General features: G+C 42.9%; 1 protein-coding gene across 7 annotated transcripts in view; it reads right to left on the bottom strand.

Annotated features, from left to right (window-relative positions):
- Nucleotides 1-21,902, bottom strand: part of ZC3H7B (zinc finger CCCH-type containing 7B) — a 50,445-nt gene that overhangs the window by 14,426 nt on the left and 14,117 nt on the right. For 6 of the 7 annotated variants that reach the window (XM_075286499.1, XM_075286498.1, XM_075286500.1 and 3 more), the window contains exons 7-17: nt 21,786-21,845; nt 20,851-20,890; nt 19,720-19,892; nt 19,404-19,644; nt 16,745-16,794; nt 15,620-15,767; nt 13,193-13,354; nt 11,430-11,629; nt 5,419-5,519; nt 2,112-2,293; nt 315-382 (exon numbers count right to left, since the gene is read on the bottom strand). In XM_075286499.1, coding sequence (XP_075142600.1) covers nt 315-382; nt 2,112-2,293; nt 5,419-5,519; nt 11,430-11,629; nt 13,193-13,354; nt 15,620-15,767; nt 16,745-16,794; nt 19,404-19,644; nt 19,720-19,892; nt 20,851-20,890; nt 21,786-21,845 — 1,425 coding nt within the window. The remainder of the gene's footprint in view (nt 1-314; nt 383-2,111; nt 2,294-5,418; nt 5,520-11,429; nt 11,630-13,192; nt 13,355-15,619; nt 15,768-16,744; nt 16,795-19,403; nt 19,645-19,719; nt 19,893-20,850; nt 20,891-21,785; nt 21,846-21,902) is intronic. The other variant, XM_075286497.1, reaches the window with a different exon arrangement.

Here is a 21,902-nt window from a genome sequence, read left to right as displayed (position 1 = left end):
TGTAACTTCACACCTTGCTGGTGTTACGCCTTGCATATTTTGTAATCAGCACTTTCTCTAAGAACTTTGTACACAGAAATAGAACAATCCAAGGGTGGGGCATTTAAGTGGAATCATGCTATGGGGCTCCACAGCCTTGTATCATGGAGGTTTTCACACAAGCTTGATCATGGTAAAAAGTAGCAACATCAGATCACATGGCATCATATTAGAAAAAAAAAAAAAGAAAAAGAAAAGGTATATATATATTTATTTAGTAACACACACACATCAGACCAAGCCACCTTCTTTCATTACTCTATGTGAGATCATACCTTGGATTTTGGTTCAGACACTTTCCACATTCGCTCAGATTCAAGCACAATTTCTTCCTGGGAGACACCTGGAATACAAGTTTTAAAAAGAAAAAAAACAAAACAAAACAAAAAACTTTAGCAACTAGGATTATCCTAACTGCAATATCTGGTCTTGAAGGACTTTAGGCATACACAAATAAAAACAATATTATTAAAATATAAATATTATTCACCCATACCCTTATATTTTTCTGGCACATTGTGAAATGGTCACCAAGGACTTAATAATAGGTTTAAGATCAGCAATGGTCCGGCACGTGGGACTCCAGACCATCAGATGTTAGAAGAGGCGGCAGCATTTGGATTAGCGCTGCTGTCTCTTCAATACTTGCAGTGTCCTACGTTTGTACAGAGCCTGGGCTTGGTATCACAGCTCAGCCCATTTAATTAAATGGAACCAAGCTGCCTACAGGGCATGCGGCTGATAAAGGTGACCTCACATGGCCTGTGAAGCGGAGCTGGCAGTCAGGGAGCACCGGTCTTTAACCCTTTCCCTGCCGCGGATATATGACTTACGTTCTGACAGGGTGGCACATCAGCTTTATTAAAAGCAATTAAAACAAATTAAAAAAAACAAAGCTCTCTTGAACCTTGTAATATAATTAATAAATAAATTATTAAATCCTACTAATATTATAAATGTGAAAGTTTATGTGTTTGGATGCGTTAGTCAATTATGCAAAAACGGCTGAACGGATTTGAATAAAATTTGGCACATAGATAGATTGTAACCTCGATTAAAACATAGGCTACTTTTGATCCCGGTAAATGACATGGCTTCACGGCTGTTATGAATTTATGTTCACATACTATATTATACTGCTCTTGCAGCAGCTTATCTCAGGTTCTGATAAAGTGAAGTCTGTTATCTATGTAAACACTCAGCTAACCCAGTCTATTCTGTACATGCATTTGCATATTATCTGATCTGCAGTGCTGACATACTGGATGGGAAAACACCTTTAATCCAAATTGGCAGTTTGCTACTTTTAAACATGCCGGGAAAAAGAAAATCTAATTTGTCGCAAAATTCTAAAATGACAGCTCTGAAGGTAACAAGAAGTCAACAGAGTTCTCCTCAAGCGGAGCTGAGGGGGATCATTGAAGTCAACAACACAATCGTTATACAGCCTCCCGGCGAGCTGCCGGAACAATCACAGGCGTGAGGAACAAGTTCAGCAGCAGGACAGCTTAAGAGCTGCCGAAAAGCCAGAGCAGGCAAACCATCGACGGCAGCAATTTGCTGAATATAGGCGGATCATCAATGCCAATAAGCAGACGAGGTCGAGGGCAGAGCCTAGTATTGACTATATGAATTATATTATAAGAGAGCTAGTGTTTGCTTTTAAATCACATGTGCACCAATAAAGATTTAATTGCATAAACTTTTTTTTTCTCAATATTGGGTTGAGCATCTCATTTGTGTGTGTACAAGATTCAGAATTCTCCTTTTGAATGCAGCTGAGGCTGTGCGCGAGCTTTGTCGCTGCTCCTTTTATCTCTATGGACTGCTTTAGTACAGTACATGACTATATTTGGTGCACTCACACAGAATTGATTGGTGTGGCAGCAGACATGTACTGCTTCATTCAAGGGACTTTGGATTCCTAAGTGATTGGTGAGGGCCGAGTTGGTAAGAGGTTGCTTGTTATTACCAGAATACGCCTTTAATTTTCCCAACGAGTTCTCCTATGGATTGAAGCTAAATGCTGGACTCCCTAGGAATGGATTGTGGCCCTTTTTCACTATAAGTACCTGATTGTCTTTGCAATATCCAAACACACAGCTCAACGTTGCTATGTGCAAAATTGCAGGCGTCTTCTTGATGACAGCCATAACGGACCTCATGACGGCATACATTCATCTGGAAGCGGGAATGATTTGGCCGAATTTTGCAATATCTGACTGTGCTGGAGTTTAGCACATGGACAAGACACCTGTAAAGAGAACGTAGAGTGGACAAAAGTGCGTCACATCATGGTATGTTTTTAGTTATTCGGTATACATTATATTTTTTTCCTCCCTTTTCAGGGACCTACAAAACCAAATAGCAATAGCATAACATGTAGGTTTAATGGCAATAAATATACCACAGGTTATTCCCATCATTCATGTGTAGCATCAGATCAATGAATGTAGTTACGGGTATAAATGAATGTACGTCCTGGTGGACGTGACTTACTATGGCGGCCTCTCTGATCACAGGGATTTAACCACTCAGATGCTGTGGGGTCAAATGAGATTAAGGCAGCACAGACTCAGTCTTGGCTTTTTACCACAGGTGTAGCAGTCAAAACATGTAATTTTTACTGAGGAGTATTTTGCTCACACATTGTTTCCTACTACATATAAAAAATACCAGATGGGGGAAAAGACCAACTCCTCTAACATTTTTTTTTTTAACTACATTTGCTTTAAAGAAAATAGACTAAAATCAAGATTCATTCATAAGTTCTGTACGGTATGAATCTTAAGACTCTCAAAATATTTGCAGATGCAGCACCACCTAGTGGAAAAGCATGTGGTATACGTTTCATTTGAACAAGGCAACCTATGGACAACAATGGACATTGTAGCCATATATAGTAATAATAATAATACATTTTATTTATATAGCACCAACATATTCTGCAGCACTGTACAATTTATAGAGTTGAAGTATAGACAAAAAGATACACTACAAAGAAATAGTCACTTTACACAATGGGACTGAGGGCCCTGCTCGCAGGAGCTTACAATCTACGAGACTCTGAGCTTTCCAGACAAGCACAATTTCTGAATGTGTGGGGGTCCAGTGGTTGAAAAAGAACCAACGATGCATACACAAAGGAATCAACCCTTCCTCGATAATCTTCGAAACAATTATCAAAATGAGAGTTTACTGATTATAATTGAAAAGCCACAAATCCAGTTATACAAAGAAGCAGCATAATCCTTAAAGGGGTTGTCCAGGCAAATCTGTCGAAGCGGGGGCGAAACACGTGTTGGGGCTGTTGGTGGAGGTCACGGTCACTATATGTAAGATACTGGTGCAGTTTCTCTGTATTAGTTTATATCTATGTTTATTTATAATGTTTCCCCTTTCAGCATTGTGTTAGCAGGGACTGTGTGGATACTTAGCTATATGAGACATGGTGTATGAGGGTGTGTAAAACCTTATGGGGTACCTATCTGTACCTGTATCTGTACCTTAAATTGTAACAAGAGACAAGTGATTTGATAGGATGGTGTGCACACCTTTATATCACCTATTTATTTATTTATTTATATTTGTTTTTCTCTTTTTACAAGCCGGCCCTGGATGATAATGACTGTTTTGCTGCAAGAGGGGTTATTGTATATATTTATACAGTATTGGATGATGGATATAGGTTTATTTATTCGTGACACCGTGACCTTGCTTTTATATCACTTGTTTTTAGTTAGGATTCTTTTAATGGATTAGTTTTGTGTATTCTAATGACGCTTTTGACATTAAAATTCATGTGTTGTAGAGATGAGCGAACACTATTTGAAACAGCCGTTTCGAATAGCACACTCCCATAGATATGAATGGACTTAGTCGGCACGCGGGGGTTAAGTGGCCGGCCAAGTCTGCGTGCCGGCCGCTTCCATTCATTTCTATATTGGGAAGGACCAGAGATTAAAGAGGATCACCGCGCTCAGCCAAATGGATAAACTTTATTTCAGATGAAGGAACACTACACGTTTCGGGCACAATGCCCTTTTTCAAGTGTATAGGCTATATTACACAAAAATAAAATACAAAACACAAAAATCAAATGCATCCAAATATATATCACCAATCAACGGATAACATGTGGTGTATACTTGGTCTAATGGACGAGTTAATTGGTGAATGTTGACATATTGATTTAACATTCACCAATTAACTCGTCCATTAGACCAAGTATACACCACATGTTATCCGTTGATTGGTGATATATATTTGGATGCATTTGATTTTTGTGTTTTGTATTTTATTTTTGTGTAATATAGCCTATACACTTGAAAAAGGGCATTGTGCCCGAAACGTGTAGTGTTCCTTCATCTGAAATAAAGTTTATCCATTTGACTGAGCGCGGTGATCCTCTTTAATCTCTGGTCCTTCCCAATATCGATTGACACCAAAGGTGGCACGGATCCTGCTGTCTCATCACCTGGGGCGGAACCCCCTCTCCTTTAAGTGGTTCAAAAGCCTATCAAATGGTTGTATGCACAACCATCTAAGGTGAGAAGCTCTCTTACCCCATATCTCTCCTTAACATACGGTACCTCACCATATGCAGCTCGGTGCTGTTCTCTGTTCTTTGTCTTTACATCCATTCATTTCTATGGGAGCGTGCTATTCGAAACAGCTGTTTCGAATAGTGTTCGCTCATCTCTAATGTGTTATAAAAAACTTTTTGATTGTAGAACTATTCCTGATAGGTGAAGAAAATCTTTTCAAAGTTTAAATCTGCTGGCGGCAGTGAGGGGAAAAAAAAAAAAAAGCATATTCTCCTGTCCCTATTGCTCTGGTATCGTCCTGCATGTCCTGGGTCCCTTACGGCGTTGTGCTGAAACCGCTGATTGGCCTCTGTTGTCATACGACTGTTAAGGCCAATCAGCTGCCTCAGGAAGAGGACCCATGATAGTGACATTCAGGCCCTTCACTGGTTGGCCTCAACGGTCATGTGACCGCTGAGGCCAATCAGCGGCTTCAGCACAACACCGGAAGATGCGGCCAGCGCAGATGAATCGGAAGGCATGGGTGGATACCAGAGCAACAGGGACAGCTTATATAAACTTTAAAAGGGTTTTCCATTTTTGCCTGGACAACCCCTATAAGATATAATTGTACCCACCAAACAATTCAGAGCAGGACTAAGTTGCATTCAAACAGTGCAGTTAGAAATACATTAGAAACACGTGTTTTTTATTTAGTTGCACATTTAGCTAACACGTTTCAATTATAAATTACAAAAAAATTGCAAAAACACATGTTGTGGGGAGAGTTGCTAGCTATTAGACCATAAAGCTTGATGGGCATTTTGTTAAGCACGGTGGGTGTGAAACTTACTTGTGGTCAGAGAAGCTGTGCTGGTTACTGGGATTAGTGCAGACATCTTGGTTTTCTGGATTTCTTTTGCTGATAATTTGTGGTTTGCTGTCAAAACAAGCCTGAAAAAGCAACAACATTTTTAAATGTTCACTAACTTTTCAGACAATGTAATCTCATTTCATGGAGCATGTTGTTATTCTGAAGGAAAATGTAATGCACTTTAATTAAAAATGTGGCTTCTTTCTTCATGAAAAGTTTAAAGTTCCTGCCACTTAGTCCTACCTTCTAGTCAATTTGCAGTTCACTCTTTGTTACCAAGTCTGTCCCAAGATACATAGATAAGGAAAATGTTCGTTCTTGTACAGTGTTAGCCAGTGGGTTGGAAATATAAAAAAAGCAAAAAAACTTGATAGTCTTCAGTAGAGATGAACGAACACTAAAATGTTCGAGGTTCGAAATTCGATTCGAACAGCCGCTCACTGTTCGAGTGTTCGAATGGGTTTCGAACCCCATTATAGTCTATGGGGAACATAAACTCGTTAAGGGGGAAACCCAAATTCGTGTCTGGAGGGTCACCAAGTCCACTATGACACCCCAGGAAATGATACCAACACCCTGGAATGACACTGGGACAGCAGGGGAAGCATGTCTGGGGGCATAAAAGTCACTTTATTTCATGGAAATCCCTGTCAGTTTGCGATTTTCGCAAGCTAACTTTTCCCCATAGAAATGCATTGGCCAGTGCTGATTGGCCAGAGTACGGAACTCGACCAATCAGCGCTGGCTCTGCTGGAGGAGGCGGAGTCTAAGATCGCTCCACACCAGTCTCCATTCAGGTCCGACCTTAGACTCCGCCTCCTCCGGCAGAGCCAGCGCTGATTGGCCGAAGGCTGGCCAATGCATTCCTATGCGAATGCAGACTTAGCAGTGCTGAGTCAGTTTTGCTCAACTACACATCTGATGCACACTCGGCACTGCTACATCAGATGTAGCAATCTGATGTAGCAGAGCCGAGGGTGCACTAGAACCCCTGTGCAAACTCAGTTCACGCTAATAGAATGCATTGGCCAGCGCTGATTGGCCAATGCATTCTATTAGCCCGATGAAGTAGAGCTGAATGTGTGTGTTAAGCACACACATTCAGCACTGCTTCATCACGCCAATACAATGCATTAGCCAGTGCTGATTGGCCAGAGTACGGAATTCGGCCAATCAGCGCTGGCTCTGCTGGAGGAGGCGGAGTCTAAGGTCGGACCTGAATGGAGACTGGTGTGGAGCGATCTTAGACTCCGCCTCCTCCAGCAGAGCCAGCGCTGATTGGCCGAATTCCGTACTCTGGCCAATCAGCGCTGGCCAATGCATTCTATTAGCCCGATGAAGTAGAGCTGAATGTGTGTGCTAAGCACACACATTCAGCACTGCTTCATCACGCCAATACAATGCATTAGCCAGTGCTGATTGGCCAGAGTACGGAATTCGGCCAATCAGCGCTGGCTCTGCTGGAGGAGGCGGAGTCTAAGGTCGGACCTGAATGGAGACTGGTGTGGAGCGATCTTAGACTCCGCCTCCTCCAGCAGAGCCAGCGCTGATTGGCCGAATTCCGTACTCTGGCCAATCAGCGCTGGCCAATGCATTCTATTAGCCCGATGAAGTAGAGCTGAATGTGTGTGCTAAGCACACACATTCAGCACTGCTTCATCACGCCAATACAATGCATTAGCCAGTGCTGATTGGCCAGAGTACGGAATTCGGCCAATCAGCGCTGGCTCTGCTGGAGGAGGCGGAGTCTAAGGTCGGACCTGAATGGAGACTGGTGTGGAGCGATCTTAGACTCCGCCTCCTCCAGCAGAGCCAGCGCTGATTGGCCGAATTCCGTACTCTGGCCAATCAGCGCTGGCCAATGCATTCTATTAGCCCGATGAAGTAGAGCTGAATGTGTGTGCTACATCAGAGCCGAGGGTGCGCTTGAACCCTTGTGCACACTCTGCTTCATCAAGCTAATAGAATGCATTGGCCAGCACTGATTGGCCAGAGTACGGAATTCGGCCAATCAGCGCTGGCCAATGCATCCCTATGGGAAAAAGTTTATCTCACAAAAATCACAATTACACACCCGATAGAGCCCCAAAAAGTTATTTTTAATAACATTCCCCCCTAAATAAAGGTTATCCCTAGCTATCCCTGCCTGTACAGCTATCCCTGTCTCATAGTCACAAAGTTCACATTCTCATATGACCCGGATTTGAAATCCACTATTCGTCTAAAATGGAGGTCACCTGATTTCGGCAGCCAATGACTTTTTCCAATTTTTTTCAATGCCCCCAGTGTCGTAGTTCCTGTCCCACCTCCCCTGCGCTGTTATTGGTGCAAAAAAGGCGCCAGGGAAGGTGGGAGGGGAATCGAATTTTGGCGCACTTTACCACGCGGTGTTCGATTCGATTCGAACATGGCGAACACCCTGATATCCGATCGAACATGTGTTCGATAGAACACTGTTCGCTCATCTCTAGTCTTCAGTAGTTGATACCTTTTTGATGGCTAATTCATAATGATAACACATTACTGACGTTTCGGAACCTCTAGGGTCCTTTATCAAAGTAAACTTAAAACATTTCTGAAGGATGCATATTTATATACAGAGGTGCCACATAGGGTGTTAGAATTTCAGGAGGAAGGGGGGGGGTTGTTAGTAATTGGTAGAGACAATGTAAACACTTACAGGTCCTTATCAGTTCACACGTTTCTGTAAAGAGACATGAAACTCTGTGACACATTCAATCCACACTCGTGTCTGAAGCAGGGTCATGAATTTACACTCATGAATGCGTCGTTCTCTCTTTGATCTGAAATTCCCTCTCAAAACCAAAATTTTCATGTGATCAGTGATATTATGATCCTCATTGCAGAAATTTTTGATACGGGAAGGTCCATCCTTCGTTCTTTAATTGTATGGCGATGTGAGTTCATCCACATTCTAAGTTGCTGTCCGGTCTCTCCAACATACAGATTATCAGTGGAACATTTGATGCACATTATTAAATACACTACAGGATGGTTCCATTGATAACCTTCCATGAACAATTCAACCAGTTCCATCCCACCATCAACCTGACGCTCAATCACTCCTTCTCGGAAATAAACTTCCTGGACGCAGTCATCAAGACACAAGACAACAAAATTGAGACATCACTGTATCGGAAGCCGATTGACCGACCAACCTACCTAGGATGGGATAGCTTTCATCCGAAACACATAAAGAACTCTTGGAGGCCTCAGAAACACATTCTTGAGGCAGGGTTACCATCCAAGAACAGTTGATAACCAAATCACCAGAGCCACCAGAATACCAAGATCGGAGTTCTTAAGATACAATACCAAAAAGGAAAACAATCGGGTGCCTCTGGTTGTCACATATAACCCACACAAGGAGACGCTGAGAGGAATCACACGCAAATTACATCCACTACTGCAAAAAGACAACCGTCTAACATCAATATTTCCAGATCCCCCTCTCTTGTGCTACAGACAGCCACCAAACCTCAGGAACATGGTGGTCAGTAGCTCACTGTCACCCCCAACTAACACAGGATCATTTCCATGAGGTCAGCAACGTTGCAAAACCTGCCTGCACATACTAACGACTGACAGGATAAAGATACCGAACTCGAACAAGGAAGATAAAATTCCAGGTACGTTCACCTGCAGCACATCCAATGTAGTGTATTTAATAATGTGCATCAAATGTTCCACTGATAATCTGTATGTTGGAGAGACCGGACAGCAACTTAGAATGCGGATGAACTCACATCGCCATACAATTAAAGAACGAAGGATGGACCTCCCTGTATCAAAACATTTCTGCAATGAGGATCATAATATCACTGATCACATGAAAATTTTGGTTTTGAGAGGGAATTTCAGATCAAAGAGAGAACGACGCATTCATGAGTGCAAATTCATGGCCCTGCTTCAGACACTAGAGTGTGGATTGAATGTGTCACAGAGTTTCAGGTCTCTTTACAGAAACGTGTGAACAGATAAGGACCTGTAAGTGTTTACATTGTCTCTACAAATTACTAACAAACCCCCCCCCCTCCTCCTGGAATTCTAACACCCTATGTGGCACCTCTGTATATAAATATGCATCCTTCAGAAATGTTTTAAGTTTACTTTGATAAAGGACCCTAGAGGTTCTGAAAAGTCAGTAATTTGTCAACATTATGAATTAGCCATTAAAAAGGTATCAACTACTGAAGACTATCAAGTTTTTTTGCTTTTTTTATATTTCCAAGATACATAGTTAAGCAAGATGAAATGAAATGTGAGGGTAGAGGTTGTCCCTTTTCTCTCTTCACACAGTGAATGGAGGGGTTAATTCTCCTCATAGCCTACACAGACATGTCTGCAAACAGTTACTGTGTGCAAAAGACTGAGGATTCTGTAAATCCCACAGCTTTCAAGAAACATTTTCTATGTACTTATGTGTACTTACAGGTTCATGTGTAGTTATAGTTATAGATGGGATATAATTCAGACAGCAAGTAACTTTACTGACAGTGCTCAGATTTTTTTTCTTCTTGTTTTGTTTTCATTATTTGCTCAGTTGCGTGTATTTGTCTTATATTTACAGTTAAAGAGTAACTTTCATGACTTTGGACACAGACAGTTCTATATACTGCTGGGAAGCCGACAATGCGCTGAATTCAGCGCACTGTCGGCTTTTCTGATCTGTGCCCCGGATAAAGCGCTATCGGTCTGTCAGGAATGTCCTTCTCCACAGCAGCGCCTATCGCGCTGTACAGTGTGAGCGGGGAGGAACGCCCCCTCCCTCTGCTCACAGTGCTCGTCCATAGAAGAGTATTATCAGGAGAGGGAGGGGGGCGTTCCTCCCCGCTCACACTGTACATCCGTGATAGGCACTGTTGTGCAGAAGGCAGTTCCTGACAGACTGTCAGAAATGCCCTTCTGACTGTGAAGAGCTACGATACAGGCACCGATAGCTCTATACTCGGGGCACAGATTGGGAAAGCTGACAGTGCGCTGAATTCAGCGCACTGTCGGCTTTCCAGCAGTATATAGAACTGCCTGTGCCCAAAGTCATGAAAGGTCCTCTTTAAGTGTTCTTGCATTTATTAGGTTACCAATATAGCATCATCATATTCTGCACCATTTTACAGAGATATTGTCAACGCTGTCCCATGTAGCACTCACAATCTATATTCCCTATCAATGTTTCTTTGGAAGAAACACACACAAACACGGATGAGAACATAGAAACTCCTGCAGATGCTGGATCCAACCCAGGACTCCAGCAATGCAAAGCAACAGTGCTATCCACTGATCCACCATGCTGCCCATATAATGGACAATTTGCCTTTTCTCAAGTATTTGTTTGCAATTGTATAGTTACTCATGGCAGAACATTATTAGCAATGGATGAGGGAGGGGGCAGCCTGCTCCTTATTGTATACGCCCCCTGGCTGAGACAAATGTAAACTGTGTTTAAAGAGGACCTTTCACCACCTGGGGCACATGCTTTGTAATACACCACTAGAAAGTCGACATTGCACTGAACTCAGAGTACTGTCTGCTTTCCCGTTCTGTGCCCCTGGTGAAGAGCTATCGCGGCATTTTACAGTACTTGCAAAGTGGATGGGATTCATGCGAAAGAATCCCATGCCCACTTTGTGGAAAAAATATTGCAGCATGGACACGCTGTGATTTCCAAAACTGTTGTGGTTTTGAAAAACCCTGCATGTCAATTATTTCTTCGGAGGCGCCTTTCCCATAGATATAACCTTAACAGAAAGTTCGCGCTCACGCAGCGGTTGTTCCTGCAGCACTTTAGTGTGGCGGTTCCAGCCCGTGGGGCCTTAGCCTAAATGCTGCCCCCCCCCCCCATCCATACAGATTAGCTAAGTGACAGCTTCCAAGTATAGGATTGTACACAGATAAGCTGCCATTATATACACATCATTTCCTATTACTGACCACTTATATTACTTTTAAACATCGGTTCAATACTCCACCTGGCATAAAAAGGTGAAGATCCCCTTCTGGTCATGGAGTAAGCGGGAAACACTTCCTGGCTTGATCAGTCCTGGCAGCTGGAAAAGCTGATCTCGATGCAAGGCTCCCTTCCTCTCCTCATTCCACACATCAATCTCCTCCTGATAATATGCAAATGTGCAGTTATCGCCATATTTACAGTCTTGTCTGCTCTGGATGTCTGTAACAAAAAACAAAAAAAAATTACAATGGCTGAAACAGTAGAAATATAGTGAAGATCTACTTGCAAACCATGAAGCATATTAAAGGGAAGTTCTCAGGGGTTTGGGCAGGATGAAATCCCAGCAGTTTCCTTTACATCTGAGAAACCACATAGCATAAAAATTAGCTTGGCATGGAAAGGAGCTTCTCCTGGACGGGTCCTCGCCAGCTTTTCCCTACCGGCTCAGGTTCACTGTCAAATTTGTGCAAAGGAAGAGCCATCACGCTGAGTCAGAGTGGGGAAACCCACCAAGGGACCCACCTTCTCCCTGTACCAGGATCATTTCTGAAATGTGTTTTTCCTGCAGCATTTCATAGTAAGGGCTAGTTCACATATAAAAACCTCCTGGCTTATTTTGGTCTTGAAAAAAAACGCTTCCTAATTAGCCCCCCTCCCCCAGCACCCCAACCCCACCCCCCAGCATCCCAACCCCCCGCCACCCCACCCCACCCCCATCATCATAAATCTAGTATTTATCCCCCATACTTGAAAAATCAAAATTTCTTCTGCAGAAGCTTACCTGCTTCTGCTCTTCAGCCTGCGCAGCGGTCTTGTGAGACCGCGTAGGACGCAGGCACACATCGGGTGCAGGCCTGATTACGTGGCCACGTCACCCGCCATGTAGGGAAGAGGGGGCGGGGCGGAGGGAGGAGGGGGTGGAGCGGAGCAGGCAGAGAGCAGGCAGGGAGACCTGCTCTCTGCGAAGGGTGAGGGGCGGCCGCTGGAGCAGCGCTGCGTCCAGCAGGGCCGCCCCAATCCACCGCTCACTTTCCTTGTACATCTGCGGCCCGCACAAAAGTCTCAAACTTTGTCTCTAAACTTTAGAGACAAAGTTTGAGACTTTTGTGTGGGCCGCAGATATGCCTGTAAAGGGCCGCATGTTTGACATTCCTGCTGTATATGACATCAGCACAGTAAGGTCCACCTGCTACTGTCTATTGGGTGAGACTGTCAGATGTTGCCATTACGTGATGTGTGAATCAGTGCACACATGAAATAATCTGCTCTGTATTTCCTGGTCTAACACGTGGCGGACACTTTTCTCGTAGTACGACCATTTTTGTTAATCCGAAGAAATTGCCACGTCTAGTGCCGACCTATAGAATACAGGTGACAAAAATTTTGCAGAGCTTAAAATTTTCTCTAATCATCTTAGTGATGCTTACTTGAATAGAAGAAGCCTGCACGTCATCCACGTCAACTGATCAGGTGTCAGACACCAACAGATCACATATTGTGGATAGGACAAGTATGGCTGGCAAACCCACGAATCCAGAAAGTATATTGAAATTTGCAAAATGTTTAATAATAAAAAATTATTTCTGAAGCTGTCTTTTTTTTTTTTTTTACAGTCTTGACAAAAGCAAAATTCAAAGACATTGTATTTCACATTGATCCAAAGATTCTGGCGTTACTGCAGCTAAATGTCACAACTCTCTGGAATTAGTGACATTCATAGGACTCTATTACTGGCTTAGTAGATGCCCTATTCCAACACAAAAAAAATTGTTTTTTTCTAACCTTTGCACTGCTGGTAGGGACCAGTAAAGTTGACTTTCATTGGCCGTGGCCGAATCTTCAACCATGCCTTGTTTTCAGAGCTCTTCATTCGTGCTAATAAAATATCTTTTTTACATTTGTGCTCAAATTTTTCTTTGTGAGTAAAGTCGAGAGCCTTGGGACCTGCAAAGGAAAAACAATAAATGGTGTACCGAGCAACGTATTACTGTTACCTACTAAATTAGTCCAAAGCGGTAGACAGTCCGAAGGCTTGTGGACTGGAGACAAACAGCAGCAGCGAAAAGATCCAGCAGCCCCAAGGGAAGAAGCAAATAAGAAGAATGACCAATGGATGGAAGGACACTGCGCTACTCCATAGATTTTTGAATAAACACACAGTGTGTAAGAAACCTCAATAAAGTGCGTGTTTATTCAAAAATCTATGGAATAGCGCAGTGTCCTTCCATCCATTGGTCATTCTTCTTATCTGCAAAGAAAAAAAGAACGATGGTAAAGTACAGGTTGGCCATAAAATAACCTCAGGTGTTTGGAGTCGTGTGCAGGTTGACCCAATGGACGGAATTGCCTGAAAATTTGTATATGTGCTAATCAAGGCATGGGGAAAGGGATGGCATGAAAAAAAAAAATTATACCAAAACTCCCCACCAGGGGATAATGTGGCGCTGTACAGTAAACGTCCCTTATTCTCTATTCAGTGTCACTCAGTCGTCATGATGCCTGTCTCTTTGCCAGATCGTGCGCATCTAGTGAGGTTGTTTTATGAGAACGCTGTGAACGCCACAGCTGCCCTAAGAGCTTTTCGTCGTTTGAAAGACCTGCATACAGGTGCCGGCCCAATGTCTGTAACATCGCTGAGACAAATGATGAAACGTTTTGAGGCAATTGGGTTACTGAGTGTGCAAACAGGCCGCGGCCAACGACCTGTACGCACCGAGGTCATGGAGGATATTGCTGCAGCTGTTGAGGAACAGAGCACCAGTAGTCATAGCGGTAACTGCAGTGTTTCCAGGCTATTGGGCCTCCCATACAGTACCGTGTGGAAAGTTCTGCGAAAAGTCTTGCGGGCATACCCATACAAAATTAGTCTTCATCACCAACTGCTTCCTCGTGACAATGACACCCGCATGACATTTGCATTAATGTTCCTGGCCAGAGTGGAAGTGGATACCAATTGGCCATGGAATATCCTGTGGAGCGACAAAGCGCATTTTTACCTGAATGGAACGGACAACACACAGAACTGTCGCATATGAAAACCCGCGTGCGCTCGAGGGGGTTCCGCTGCATTCGCCCAAGGTGACCGTTTGGTGTGGGTTCACCTCATCGTTCATGATCGGACCGTTCTTTTTCAAAGATTTGGGCCCAAATGGGGTTGCCACCTGTTCCGTCACAGCAGCGAGGTACCAGACAATACTGGAAACAGTGGTCATTCCCCAACTCCACCAGCGGCAGTGTCTGCAGACGATCACCTTCAAGCATGATGGAGCCCCTCCTCACATCACAAATCCTGTGAAGAATGTTCTTTGTGTACACTTTCCTGATGACAGGGTTTTGAGCCGCTCATTCCCTACAGCGTGGTCACTGCGCTCTACGGATCTCACTCCTTGTGATTTCTGGTTGTGGGGACACTTGAAGGGGCGTGTTTATCGGGGGAATGTCGAAACCCTGCCTGACCTCAAAGACAGCATCACATTGGAAGTGCGCAGCATCTCACCAGAGATGTTACACGTAAGCGTCGAGCACGTTCTGCATTGGATGGCCATGCTCACCATGCATTATGGCGGCCACATTGAACAATCATGCTAGTCGGTGGTCCAAATAGGACATCCCCAAGTATCGACAGACTGGTTTTGCGCCGCGCGCTCACTGTACAGCGCCACATTATCCCCTGGTGGGGAGTTTTGGTATAAAAAAATTTTTCATGCAGTCCGTTTCCCCATGCCTTGATTAGCACACATACAAATTTTCAGGCAATTCTGTCCATTGGGTCAGCCTGCACACAACCCCTAACACCTGAGGTTAAATTATGGCCACCCTGTATAAAACCATCAGTACACAAACCAGCCTTATTGGCATCATCTCGCCTTCTTATTTCTATAGAACCTAAATGAACACGCACACTAAATGTTACCAAGAACTATGCAAAACTAGTCTATATAGAACTAAGAACCAAAAATCATTTGGTCAGGAACAGATCCACTTTGCCTCTTCTAACTCTCATGCCTTTTTGTGCATGAGCTTGTTATCTTCTTCAGTATCTGAGGACCCTGTTGCAAAATCTTAAGAGCACAGGCTTATTGTCAGACCTGTACAATGTACCCCCTGGTACCCTTGAAATGTTATTTGTTCCATGCTCCTCTATACACAACAAACCAAATACAAAGGGGAAAGCAAACAATTGGAGAAAGACAATAAATGACCTCTTACCAGTCCTCACATAGCAGAGCTGGCAGCCTTGCTTGAAGTCATAGGTTTGTGCTAGGGGGTTCGGCAAAAGGGGTGGCAATGCTGCAATGTGGGTCTGTGCAGGATCTGTCTTATGTGCAAACATGTGGTTTACAGTGTTGACTGTAGGCTGTAATGGTAAGAGATCATATAAAGTTAACAATTTAGCCACTCTCTTCAAAGTCTCTAACTTATCACTTAAAGGGAGTCTGTCGGGTCCATAACATCTTTCAAACCAATAACAGGACTGCCTGGGGTCTTTAATAGGAGGGAACACATACCTGTGCGTCAACAAACATTCATCTTTTTATGTATATGCAACCAGCTTGCAAGTGGAAACAATGAGAAGGAATTTTAGAAGACATTCAGAGCAGTTTAGCTAAATCTGGCCCAGCCCCCAATCCTCATCTGCATACCCATAAAAATTCGATAATTTCTGCGTTGATTTATTGGCTTGCGTCCACAAAAGTATGCATCGTCTTCTATTAACCCTTTAAGGACACAGCCCCATTTTTCAAAACAGACATTTTGTAAACTACACTCATCGAGCAATTTATCAAGGGGGATAATGACACTAGAGGCCAAAGAAGATGTTCATACACCTGGGGCCATGGGACAGGACTCAGGCTGTCGAATAAGCACCACAGCTTCAGAGAAGAGGGTGCAGGGGGAGATCTGGTACTGGGTTGCTAGGACAATACCTGAGATGCCGTGGTCATGATCAGCCGTGGAATCTAAGGGGTCAACACTGAGCTACGACCACAAATGTTACATCTTTAAGACCACGGGTCTTACAGCCGACACCTGCTCTTAATATCAGCCACTTAGAAGCAGTAATATTACGCTATGGTGTCGGATTTTAGGCTTTTCCATGATGTACTATTACACAACACTAAATGATTTAGGACACATTTTAGATCTGCTATACTCCCTTTAATTGCTACGTTTTACTTTGTCCTCCCAATAATGCAGAATATACAATCACCATGTGTCATCAGTTCCAGAATAAAGAAGTTGTATTGTATTCTACATGTGCACACAAAAAAAAAATGGTCAGGCATAATTGTTGTACTCCAGTAACATGAAAACCGTTAACGTTCTACCCACCTTTTGCTTGTGGTTAGTTTTCACTACTACAGGCTCCACACGCTTAGTATCTATAAATAAAAACAAAGATATTGTATTTTATTGTGCCAAGGAGACAAAAATGCAATCTGTGTAGCTATAAAGACGTCATAATGTACCTGTATTACATGTACATGCTTCTAGCTTGCTGAATGAATTCGTCTTCAGGAAACATTTGCTTGGTATATTTTAACCTCTTTCTAATTTCAGCATTTCATATGAAAAATGTATCACATTAAAAACCATAATAAAATCATTGGCATGCTATCTGATAGGAGAAGAGACCTTGGCTGCACGTGAACACCGAGATCAGCTTGACCGGACAATAGAGCACCAGGGATAGGAGAATAAGAGAATTAAAGGGGCTGTCCCATCATAAGGATCCTATCTATACTGCTTGTTAATGTGAATGTAAGACTTTTCCTAAGTACATTGCTTCAGCAAAACTGCTTTGTTTGTCCACTATATTACTTTACTAGCTGGTACCCGCGACTTCGTCTGCGGTGATTGTAGAAGTGGGTAAATACAGGCGCGGGTAAGGTTTTCGTACTGTGTATAAGGTATGGCATATGAAATGTAAGTTTGTATCGTGTTTTTGCTGTAATTCAGAGAATACGTGAGACTTTTGTGTTGCAGTTACTTTGTATTTGAGCTGCTATACGGTGTTGTGAGAAACTTTACATAGTGACTTTGGGACAGAAGTATTTGAAGTTAACCCTTTCCCGCCGATGGCATTTTTTGATTTTCGTTTTTGACTCCCCTCCTTCTAAACCCCATAACTTTTTTATTTCTCCGCTCCCAGAGCCATATGAGGTCTTAATTTTTCCTGGGATGCCACCATTTTTCTTTAGGATGCCACCATTATTTATTCTGTACAATGTACTGGGAAGCAGGGAAAAAATTCAGAATGGGGTGGATTTGAAGAAAAAATGCATTTCTGCGACTTTCTTACGGGCTTTGGTTTCACGGCGTTCACTGTGCAACCAAAATGACATGTCCCCTGTATTCTGTGTTTTGTTACGATTCTGGGCATAACAAATTTATATGGTTTTATTTACATTTTGACCCCTTAAAAAAAAATCCAAAACTTAAAATATTTTTTGAAAAGTCGCCTTATTCCGACAGCCGTAACTTTTTTATACGTGCGTGTACGGGGATGTATAGGGCGTCTTTTTTTGCGGGACCGGGTGTACTTTGTAGTTCTACCATTTTCGGGAAATGTTATTGCTTTGATCACTTTTTATTCAAATTTTTATCAGAATCAAAACAGTGAAAAAAATGGCGGTTTGGCACTTTTGACCATTTTTCCCGCTACGGCGTTTACCGAACAGGAAAAATATTTGTATAGCTTTGTAGAGCGGGCGATTTCGGACGTGGGGATACCTAACATGTATGTGTTTCACAGTTTTTAACTACTTTTATATGTGTTCTAGGTAAAGGGGGGTGATTTGAATTTTTTATCCTTTTTATTTCTTTTTTATATTTTTTTAAACTTTTTTTTTTTTTGCATTTATTAGACCGCCTAGGGGTATTGACATGGGTGGGCGGTGTCGCGGATTGTCAGAGCGGTGGGGGTCGGCAAACATGGCTGCTCCGGAGCGTTAAAGAGAGCCTCCTGGAGTATCGTTAAGGTGAGGGGCAAAGTGGTAAAGTATATGTATATGTGATTGTGTGGGGTTAGGGGCTAGGCTGTAGAGGGCAATATGAATTTTGTGGCTTGCTATGGTCCAAAGTGGGGGTCCTGGCACAAACGTATGTGCGCTATTGTGACGAAAAGTAGCCTATTGTTTAATCGGGTGTATTAACTATGTTTGTGGAAAATTTCAGCCAAATCGGTGGAGCGGTTTTTTCGTGATTGAGGAACAAACATCCGAACATGCAAACATCCAAACCCACAAACTTTCACATTTATAATATTAATAGGATTCATTTCTTTATTTCATTTCTCTGCGCCCCCCCCCCCCCCACTCCGGAATAGCAGCATCGCTCCTGCCACTGCTGGCTTCCTGCAGGGCAGGAGCGTAGCGATGTCGCAGGCACCAGTGCCGGCGTCTAACCCTCCCCGGCATCCGCCTCTCTATTACAGCGGATGCCGGGTCTGTATTGGCATTGTGAAGGCTGGAGAACTGACTGGTCTCACCATCTATGAGCGCGCACGCAGACCAGTGGCATAGAAGCGACGTCATCTCACCGCTGGCTTTGCATATGTAACCCCGCCCACCAATGACGCAACAAAGCAGGAAGAAAGAAGATTTTACAGCAGCGAAGACTGGTTAGTATGCAACGTGGGAATACCCCTTTAATATATATATTTTTAGGTTTCCCTGCCTCCTCCCCAAGTTCTTAAATTCCAGTACAACTCCTTTAAAGACCCCAACTAGCTCAAGACATGCCTGAATCTTCCTGAGGCTCCAGCCTCTTAGTAAATCTGGCACATTCCTGTGCGACAGAATAGGAAAAAATGTCAGGAACTAAATAACTCAACTTATAGTAAATTTATTGCGCCATACTCAGAACACCATGGACCCAAAAAGACACATTAAAAAGGGAAAAAGAAGAAAGCACTCTTTGTAGTATAGCTTCCTTTTGTGTTACAGCTAATATATGGTGGTAACCACACTATCACCACTATGAACCTTACCATTTACAAAGGTATCCAGACTGTCCAGTGTCTCCCGCATACTATCAAAGCTGTCCAATGCATCCAAACAAGGAGCAAATGTAGACTTTAAAGGAACTACTGGAGGCTTTCGTGGGTCCAGCAATCCAAAAGAAGCTGGAGGTAGAGGGGAAGGTGCAGGTAGTCCTGTCGTACCCAAGCTAGAGTGCAGCGGGTTTCCATTGGGAAAAACTGGAATTAGCTGGGGAACATGTTTGGAAGCCTAAAGAAAGACAGAGTGCTTATATAGCATAAAATTTTAAGAGTCTATTAGATATTTTTTATTTTCATTTCTTACCATTTCCAAATCCAGGAAAGAGTCCAGCTCGTCCCCAATAACATCACAGTCATTAAAGTCATTCACATTGTTGGTTGCAGGAGCCACTGAAGGTGGACACCCAGCAGTTACTAAGCCATCATTGTGATAGCTGATGCCCAGACTAGATGGGAATAGCTTGGAATTAGGTACATCTGCAACAGAACAGGAACAGATGTCATACATAGAATGCAAAAGAATCTGAAAATTGTAACGAAAAAAAAAACACTGATATATCTGCAACCTAGTCATAATGGAGAAATTTATTGGAGCAGTTAACTTTTACCAATGCATGGAAGCCCTTCTATGAGCACTTTCAAATAAATCATTAAAGGGGTTGTCTACTTGCAGACCAATATTGAGAGATCAATGTCATTGTATGTATAATGAAATGTTGTACAAATTTCCAATATAATTTATATTTCAATTCCTCACGGTTTTCTAGATCTCTGCTTGCTGTCATTCATTCTGTTACTTCCAGTGGATAAAAACTGGTCCATGGTCATGTGATGAGCTACACACTCCATGGTCATGTGATGTGCCAGACACTCCATGGTCATGTCATGTGCCAGACACTCCATGGTCATGTGATGTGCTATACACTCCATGGTCATGCGATGTGCTACACACTCCATGGTCATGTCATGTGCCAGACACTCCATGGTCATGTGATGTGATACACACTCCATGGTCATGTGATGTGCTACACACTCCATGGTCATGTGATGTGCTACACACTCCATGGTCATGTGATGTGCTACACACTCCATGGTCATGTGATGTGCTACACACTCCATGGTCATGTGATGTGCTATACACTCCATGGTCATGTGATGTGCTATACACTCCATGGTCATGTGATGGACACACAGGTGTACAGCTCGTTGTAGTCACAGTCCACTAATCATACATCTGCCTGGTAATGAGCTGTGCACCTGTGTGTCCACAACGTTATCGGAGGGCGACAATCGTCTGTCATGGCAGCCAAGAGACTATTGAAGGCTCCCAGGCTTGTTGTCAGTACGGCTCTATTACACACTGTCAAAAGAGAAGCAACAGCTCTGCTCAATGACACAGGAAAGATGTGTCAAACAGCAAGGACGCAGAACTCACCTGAATAAATGTCATCTACCGACCCCGTATTGTTGGAAGCCTAAAAACAAAATCAAGATTTCACTAAGCAAAAACAGTAGTAGATTTACTAGTAGTAAGGCAGGTAGTCTAATGCTGGATGATAAATCTGGCGTATGTTCAGACTGTCTAATCTGAGTTCACACCACCTTTCAGATGGCTTAAGCTGGGTTCACACTAGCATCGGTGTCCGACAGCTAGTGTCCGATGCTAATGTCCGCTCAAGATTCTAGCATCGGACGCTAGCTGTGTCCATTACAATTTGCATTATTTTAAATGGGACATCATGTAGTGTCCTTTACTGTCCGTGGGTGTCCTTAAGTGTCCATTTACAAAGATGTCTGATTTTTCAAGCAGACAGCTGCGATAAGAACAAGATGGCAATCGCAATCTTAATGTGTAAGAGCTGTCCTCTCACACATTAAGGGGGAAAAAAATGTAACTTTGGAGGGGCATAACTGAAAGCAATACCCGCATTCAGAGTGAACCCTGAAACAGAGTGGCCGCCATTTCTAAAGACAGACATCTGCCATACTATTTTGGTGGATGTCGGGAGAGGTTAAACGGTATGGAAGCCACTCTAAAGTTATGCAACCTCTTTGGTCTAGGGAACGCTAGAATCCCTGTCCCTAAAGGGGTGCACTAACTAATTTTCCATTTCAAGCACACATTTACTGTATAATATCTTCTGTAAGCATATTTGGTTTTTGAATGTGGAAGAAAGCCAAGATACTCAGAGGAAACTAAAAGGGAGAGCATACAAACTATATGTAGATGTTGCCCTACAATACTAATGCTGCTATTGATGTAAGCCTACAAAATAGTAACTCTGCACTCAAATGTTTTCCTAATAATATCCATTTAGACAAAAAAATAAAAAAAACACAGAAAGAAAGAAAACAACATTACGAGGTTACCTTACAGCCCGCAGATGCAGAAATGCCATTAGTAATCAAGCCAAACTTCTCAAGTTCCTGCTGAAGACACAATAATAAAAAGTAGACATAACATACTGAAGCAAGTAAACATCACTA

Source organism: Leptodactylus fuscus, chromosome 9 (assembly GCF_031893055.1).
Source record: "Leptodactylus fuscus isolate aLepFus1 chromosome 9, aLepFus1.hap2, whole genome shotgun sequence".
NCBI lineage: Eukaryota > Metazoa > Chordata > Amphibia > Anura > Leptodactylidae > Leptodactylus > Leptodactylus fuscus.
Note: the sequence above shows the minus strand (reverse complement) of the source record. Positions and strands in the feature narration are given on the sequence as shown.